This window comes from Gavialis gangeticus, unplaced genomic scaffold, assembly GCF_001723915.1.
Source record: "Gavialis gangeticus isolate Ggan-Ray unplaced genomic scaffold, GavGan_comp1, whole genome shotgun sequence".
Lineage (NCBI taxonomy): Eukaryota > Metazoa > Chordata > Crocodylia > Gavialidae > Gavialis > Gavialis gangeticus.
In genome coordinates this window covers 9,604,376-9,612,727 of record NW_017728998.1, presented here as the reverse complement: position 1 = coordinate 9,612,727, position 8,352 = coordinate 9,604,376, and the positions used below count along the sequence as shown (strand labels likewise).

Here is an 8,352-nt window from a genome sequence, read left to right as displayed (position 1 = left end):
ACAAGCTGGCGGAGGGAAGGTTTAAGTTGGACATCAGGAGGCGCTACTTCACGGTCAGGGCGGCTAGGGTCTGGAACCAGCTTCCAAGTGAGGTGGTGCAGGCTCCCACCCTGGGGGTTTTTAAGAGGAGGTTGGATGACCACCTTACTGGGGTCGTTTGACCCCAGTGCTCTTCCTGGCATGGCAGGGGGTCGGACTAGATGATCTGCTCAGGTCCCTTCCAACCCTAGAAACTATGAAATAAAACGGGTCCCCCAAACAAGCATCGGGTAGTACCAGATCTGGTTGGACAGCAACTAATTTAAAAAATAGCTTTCTTAAAGTAGAAATCCTGCAGATTTGGCTGTAAAAGCCCTTTCCTTGGTATGCGCCCTGGATTTAACAGCAGGGTATAGTTTGACTTCTCAGATCAGTTCATCGAGTTTGTGGTTCCTTCAGATGCAACACGTCTGTACACACCCTCTGTGCAGGAAACCCCCTGCTTGTTTTCAGCTAATCTACTTACCTCTGGTAACTTTACATTTTGAGAAGCACTGTTAAGAACTTGGACATCCCATGCAGCAGATGTGTGACTCACAGCTGTAATTTTCATTCTGACTCTTGCAGATCAGGCTACATGAAGAAACTATCCAAGATGTTGTGCAGGCAGCTGATCTTCTGTTGCTTACAGATCTTAAAACTCTCTGCTGTGAGTTTTTGGAAAGTTGTATAGCTGCTGAGAACTGTATTGGTATTCGGGACTTTGCACTGCATTACTGTTTGCATCATGTTCACTACCTTGCCTCAGAGTATCTGGAAACTCACTTCCGAGATGTCAGCAGCACAGAGGAATTCCTGGAACTGAGTCCTCAAAAACTGAAAGAAGTGCTTTCTCTGGAGAAGCTGAATGTTGGAAATGAAAGATATGTGTTTGAAGCGGTGCTTAGATGGATTTCCCATGATTCAGAATTAAGAAAGGTCAGAGTGCTCCTGAGTTTTATTTTGTGATTTTTGGCTCAAGTTCTGCCATTGTATCCTAGTTGGGTATTTCTGAAGTGTGTCGCTACCAATGCCAGAGCACTACAGGATGAAAATCGGATATATTATTGGGTTTCATGCTATATTAAATTATATGGGGTTCAATGTGGTGTGTAGGTTTGTGGTATTAAGACAGAATAGGACTCGGTTATTGGTGGTAGAGTCATTGCAGCCTCTCTTCTTTGTTGCAGACATAAGCAGCAAATGGAATAGCTTGATATTTATATCCAAAAGTTAGATGCACAAATCTAGTTCTGGGAGAGTGATTAGTTGATTAGACTTGGAGCCTTAAGCTGTGGCTTCCAATCTTACTTTAGAACTAAAATTCTGTTATCTACTTAAAATACACAAAATGCTTTATGTTCCTTTTATGTACAGAAACTACTGCACTTACTTTAGAGCATAGCTGCAAAGAATTTATCATGATCAGTGTCATTTTGTACAGCGTTTCAGAATTTTTTTCCTGTTTTGCTGGCTCTCTAGGTTCACATGAAGGATGTTATGTCCGCAGTATGGGTTTCAGGATTAGACGCAACCTATTTGCGTGAGCAGATGATGAGCGAACCGCTCGTTCGGGAGGTCGTCAAAGAATGTAACAACATTCCACTTACCCCCCCACAGCAGGGTGAGGCATTGCTGGCTTCTTTCAAACCCAGAGGTTACTCCGAGTGTATAGTTACCGTTGGTGGTGAAGAAAGAGTGTAAGTATTGATTACCCTTATCAACAAAACCAACTTGTACAATTATACAGTTAATGGGCCTGAGATGCTTTTATAGAAACTGAAGTACAGTGAGAAGTTAATAGGTACATAAAGTGCACTTAATGTACCTAATTAGTTCAGCACTTCAGTTTGTGTTTAGGTTTATCAGACGCACAGCAACATGATACGAGACTTGAATAGACCAGGTTGTCTACAGTGAATGAGTTATACAAGAGGGCCTTTTAAATTAATAAATAGACAGCTGACACTTAACAAAACATTTTAAATGTTTATCATTGGCAAGATGTTTTACATGCTTAAAACATTTGTTGAAACCTAATTGCTGTAGATGTTATCCTAAGTCTATTGATTGACTTAGGATACCCTAATTTAGATGTTATCCTAAATCCACCAGCTGAGTCCCAGGTGGCCATCCCATGGCACGTGGCAATGTCTTGGGCAGCCTCCCTGTGTGGTACGCATCAGACCAGGTAGGGAGTTAAAAGCAGAGCACAGATCAGGCAGGGGATTAGAGTGGCACTTGGCAAGAGTGTAGAGTTTACCTTGTGGCACACCTGCCAAAAACATCGACCCCTGTTGGATTAGGTGATAGAGGGTTGTGAAAGACTGCAGTAGCTTTGTGGTACTGACTTATCTAGATACCATAGCAAATTTCTCATTAAAATAGCCTCTATGTTGATGATGGCTAGTGATGTCAAAAGCCAGAGATGCAGTTCATTAGACTGTGGTATGGGCTGCTAGAATAAACTTTCTCTAATTTGTAAACTGAGTGGATTTTATGTACCAGACTTGAATGAGAAGTAGTAGAGAACACAAGGCAACACTTTTCTAACAGTTGTTATTCAGGTCACTGCTGTTTTATTAAACTATCACATGCCTGCTTTACAGTCAAGGCTCACCTTCCTTGCCAAAGAAAATGTTTGTTTTACCAAGATAATGATGAGGCCTATACCACGCCTTAGGTGGTAGGGGTTGTCCAAGGATTGTTCAGTGTTTGACCAGCTCTAGTGCTTAGAAATGCAGTGTCCTTTGGTTAATAGTAACTAGTGTTAACTGTTCACTTCCATTTTAAAACCCATACTGTCAGAAGTTCAGATTTATATTAATTTTCCCTAGGCTTGAATAAATTCCTCACCTAACAAACGAGGGCCAAATCTCATTATTTCACATCACATCTTCCTCCATCTCCCAATAGCTTCTACATTGTCAAACTTAGATTGTAAAAGCTTTCAGACTGTCATCTTTGTCTGGAAAACAGACAAAGGTATGGGCATAAACTGTTCATGAAGGACAGGCAGGAGAGAAGAGAAAGAGGAGTTGCACTTTTTATGTAAAAGAGCCATATGATTGCACAGAGCTCCAGTATGAAACTGGAGATAGGCCTGTTGAAAGTCTCTGGGTTAGGGTCAGAGGGGAGAGCAACAAGGGTGATGGTTGTGGTGGGAGGAAGCGGTGGACGAGGCGTTTTTCAAACAGGTAGTGGAAGCTTCCTGATCACAAGCCCTGGTTCTTATGGGGGACTTCAGTCACCCTGACGTCTGCTGCGAGGGCAATACAGCAGTGCACAGGCAATCCAGGAAGCTTCTGGAGAGTGTTGGGTACAAATTCCTGGTGCAGCTGCTGGATCAGCTAACTAGGGGCCGTGCTGTCCTTGACCTACTGCTCACAAATAGGGATGAATTGGTGGGGAATGCAGTAGTGGATGGGAACTTGGGCAGCAGCGACTATGAGATGATTGAGTTCAGGATCCTTAGGAAAGAAAGGATGGAGAGTAGCAGCGTAAGGACCCTGGACTTCAGAAAAGCAGACTTTGACTCAATCAGGGGACTCATGCAGGATCCCCTGGGAAACCAGTGAGGGGGAAAGGAATCCAGGAGAGCTGGCTGTGCTTTAAAGAAGCCTTACTGAGAGTGTAGGAACAAACCATCCCGATGTGCAGGAAGCCTAGCAAGTATGGCAGAAGACCAGCTTGGCTTAGCAGGGAACTCTTCAGTAAACTAAATCACAAAAAAGAAGCTTATAAGAAGTGGAAACTTGGACAAATAACTAGGGAAGAATATAAGAGCTTTGCTTGGGGATGCAGGGATGAAATCAGGAAGGCAAAAGTGCAAATAGAGTTGCAGCTAGGAAGGGATGTGAAGGGTAACAAGAAGGGTTTCTACAAGGATGTTAGCAACAAGAGGAAGGTCAGGGAAAGTGTGGGTCCCTTACTGAATGGGGGAGGCAGCCTAGTAAAAGGAGGCAGAAAAGGCTGAAGTGCTCAGTGCCTCTTTCACCTCCGTCTTCACAGGCAAGGTCAGCTCCCAGACTGCTGCACCTGGCAGCACCATTTGGGGAGGAGGTGAGCTGCCCTCAGTGGCAAAAAAACAGGTTGGGGACTATTTAGAAAAGCTGGACGTGTACCAGTCTCTGGGGCCGGATGGGATGAACCCAAGGGTGCTGAGGGAGTTGGCTGATGCGATTGCAGATTAGCTTGCCATCATCTTTGAAAACTCATGGCAGTCGGGAGAGGTCCCAGATGACTTGAAAAGAGTGAACATAGTGCCTGTATTTAAAAAAGGGAAAAAGGAGGACCAGTCAGCCTCACCTCAGTCCCTGAAAAAGTCATGGAGCAGATCCTCAAGGAATCCATTTCTGAGCACTTGGGGGAGAAAAAGATGATTAGGACCAGTCAGCATGGATTCACCGGGGACGAGTTATGCTGGACCAACCTGATTTGCCTTCTATGATGAGGTGACTGGCTCTGTGGATGTGGGGAGACTGGTGGATGGGGTTTACCTTGATTTTTAGCAAGGCTTTTGATGTGGTCTTCTACAACATTCTTGCAAGCAAGCTAAGGCTGGATGAATAGACTGTAAGGTGAATAGAAAAGTAGCTGGAGCTTTTGGGTTCGGAGGGTAGTAATCAATGGCTCGATGTCTAGTTGGCAGCCGGTAACAAGTGGAGTGCCCCAGGGGTCAGTCCTGGGGCTGGTTTTGTTCAATATCTTCATCAATGACCTGGAACATGGCACAAAGTGCACCCTCAGCAAATTTGCAAATGACACCAAGCTGCGGGGAGTAGTGGATATGTGGAAGGGTAGGGCTAGGATTCGGAGTGACCTAGACAAATTGGAGGACTGAGCCAAAGGACAACTCATGAGGTTCAACAAAGACAAGTACAAAGTCCTGTGCTTAGGGCAAAACAATCCCATGTACCGGTGCAGGCTGGGGGCTGACTGGCTGGGCAGCAGCTCTGCAGAAAAGGCCCTGGGGCGTACAGTGGCCAATCAGCTGAATGTGAGCCAGCAGTGTGCCCTTGTTGCCAAGAAGGCTAACGGCATTGTGGGCTGCATTGGTAGGCATGTTGTCAGCATGTCAAGGGAAATGATTATGCTCCTCTATTCAGTAGTAGTGAGGCCACATCTGGAGAACTGTGGTCTGTTTTGGGCCCCCCACTACAGAAAGGATGTGGACAAGTTGGAGAGAGTCCAGCAGAGGGCAGTGAAGATGGTTTGGGGTCTGGGGCAAATGACATCTGAGAAGAGGCTGAGGGAACTGGGCTTATTTAGTCTAGGGAAGGGAAGACAGAGGGGATTTAATAGCAGCCTTCAACTACTTGAAGGAGGATTACAAAAAGGATGGAGCTGACCTGTTCTCAGTGGTGGCAGATGACAAAACAAGGAGCAATGGGCTCAAGTTGCAGCCAGGGAGGTTTAGGTTAGATATTGGGAACAATTTCCTTACTAGGAGGGCAGTAAAGCAGTAAAACAGGCTACCCAGAGAGATGGTAGAATTTCCATCCTTGGAGGTTTTTAAGGCCCAGTTCAACCAAGCCTTGGCTGGGATGATCTAGTTGGGGATGGTCCTGCTTTGAGCAGGGGGTTGAACTAGATGTGACCACCTGACGTCCTTCCAACCCTAATTTTCTATGATTGTATGATTCTGTGATTTAGGAACCTGTATACCACACTTGCCACTCAAACAGGCAGGTTTGAAGACACTGGATGCATAAGACACTTACTGCGGAGTTGCCTAATTAGCTCTGCAGTAAAGTTTCACCATCTACCTAAATGGTACTATTAAGACAGAGTAAACTAATTCACTCTACTGTAGGATAGTAATGCCCAACACAGGTACTATTACACTGCAGAGTTATTTTACTCTACTATAAGTCATGTGTAGACAACAACCATGTCTGGCTGGGGCTCAAAGGTGCTACAGTATGGGGCTGCCTGCTGGCTAGCCTCACCCTGTAGTATATTAGTACCTTTGTGCCTCAGCCAGCCCCTCTGCAGCACGTTGAGCTGGGTCAGAGCAGCCCCAGGCTGGCAGGCTGACCGCACCCCACTCCCGCCCCGCCCGGCCTCTTGCTAGCCAGGGCCATGCTGCCCTGGTTCAACATGCTGTGGTCCTGGGTGAACGTGTAAATGCTGCACCTGTGAGCAGTAAGTTCCAGCATAAACTGTGCCAGAGTTTCTCGCATTAATACTTGTGTAGACACACTCACTGAGCTGTAAATAATTATGCTAGTATTGGATAAATGACCAACATGTGGATTCGTCAAACCAAGGTTTGTTGCATAATATATGGAAAACTGAGGCAAATGTCGCAGCTTTATATAAGAATCACTTTTACTCATTCACACTATGTACTTCATTCACACCCAAGTCACCTATCCATGGCACTTGGAGTCACACTGCGGTGGCCAGTCTCAGGCTTCTACAAGGCGACGTTCAGTTGAGAGGGACGCCAGCTTCAATTCTCTTGACGTGCGGGTAGTCTGGTGTTGCTGGTTAAGGTGTCTGTCTGGGCTCGGCCTTCACTGCCCTTTTATCTCCATGGGGCAAACTTTGATCAATGCCTGGAGACTTTTACCAATCACCATTCAATTCTTTACTTGTGCTCATCTTTCGGACTCTGTTACCAGTTACGTATTGTTGTTATATTCTAATCTGTATGTTTTTCAGTTCTTATTTATATCATCTGCACGTTCTCAAATCGCCACCTGCACTTTATCTTTACAATTATCTCTGCTTACTCCAAATATTTTGTACCAGTCTGTCTAATACCTGTTGCAATTATCCAACTATTAATCACACACACACACACACACACACCCTTATTGTTTCTTTTTTGACAAAATAGAAGTATGTTTAAAATGGCAGCTTAGCATAAGCGTAGCTATAACATAGATAGAATATGTTCTAAAATATGTTATAACACTAGTAAAAATAAAACCAGTTTTTCATCCTTATTCAGGTCGCGGAAACCAACATCAGTGATGAGGTGCATGTGCCCTCTTTATGATCCGAATAGGCAGCTCTGGATTGAACTTGCCCCTATGAGCATACCAAGAATCAACCATGGAGTACTTTCAGCAGGTAAGTGGGGACACGTTATCACTTCAAGGAAAAGCCAGTGGCATGTAAGCTCACCATGCGATCCAAACAGATATAGTTTGTAACATAATTTGCTTTCCAACAGCAAACTGCACTGAAGCCTGTTGATTTGTATGCAAATTATCCCTTTAATGCTGCTTTGTTTTGTAGCGAATCCATCAGATTTTGAAGGTCTGAAAATCGCACAGTGATACTTTGTTGCAGCTTGCTACTTTTGTCCCTACAGGAATGTCGTCTTTATTTATTTTAAATAACTTGGGGTTGCACCTGGTGCACTGTGTTGCTGAATTTGACGTATAGTTTCTGATGAACTATGCTGGAGGGAAAAGGACATGTATTATAGGCTTGTGTGAAGTGGTTAGTATTTTGCTTCGGATTCAGGGGATGGTGATTCGATTTTTAGTGATTCAAATCGCTGTCCCAAGATGATTTCAGCCAAATCTCATCTGGAGACTCGGCCACTGCCGAATCTCTGAATCGGCCAGGCGGTATCCCCTGCCTGCTCTCCCAGCCCCGTCAATGGCTGCCCCGCCCAGCCTTGGCTCCTGGCTCTTTTTTTTTTTTTTTTTTTTTTTAAAAGTCCCCTGTTCACCAGCTGCTGCCAGGTGGGGGGGGGTAATCCCTACTGCCCCACGCTGCATAGGGATCTCTGCCACAAGCCCCCAAAAGCCTCGACAGCTGCTACAGCAGCCAGCGAGTGGAGGCTTCTTTATAGAACTAGGAACTGGGGCAGGGCAGCCATGAGTGGGTTGGGAGAGTGGGTGGGGGTCCAGGGGGCTTGTGGTAGAGTCCTCCACGCAGTATGGGGCTGTGGAGAGCAGCAGAGATCGGGGGGCCCCCTGCCTGGCAGCAGCTGGTAAGTGGGTGGTTTTTTTGGTTTTGTGGATGTTTTTTTTTTGTTGCTGTTTGGGGTTTTTTTTGGTTTTTTGGTTTTGTTTTGTTTTTTTTAAAGAGCTGGGGCTGGGAGAGCAGGCAGGGGATGGGGCCTGGTGGGGGTCCCCTCATGATCCTCTCCCCCCTCCTCCAGCATGGAGTCGGGGTCCAGTTTCCTTCATCAGCAGGCGAGGACTGCCTGAATCTCCAAAGCTCTCCAAATTGATTTGGAAAAGATTCGGAGAACTTCAAATCGATTTGGACCTTTTTTATTGGTCTGATTTGACTTGGATTCAGCTACTGAATCGCCTCCAAATCAAATCAACACCCAAAGCTTTGCAAAGCCCTAACCATTGCCAG

The 8,352-nt window shown here is 45.5% G+C and overlaps 1 protein-coding gene across 1 annotated transcript in view; it reads left to right on the top strand.

Annotated features, from left to right (window-relative positions):
- The window catches only part of GAN (gigaxonin), a 53,266-nt gene that overhangs the window by 29,782 nt on the left and 15,132 nt on the right, over positions 1-8,352 (top strand). Inside the window, exons 3-5 of the mRNA XM_019505489.1 lie at positions 607-957; positions 1,501-1,718; positions 6,980-7,101. Of these exons, the coding sequence (XP_019361034.1) occupies positions 607-957; positions 1,501-1,718; positions 6,980-7,101 (691 nt within the window). The remainder of the gene's footprint in view (positions 1-606; positions 958-1,500; positions 1,719-6,979; positions 7,102-8,352) is intronic.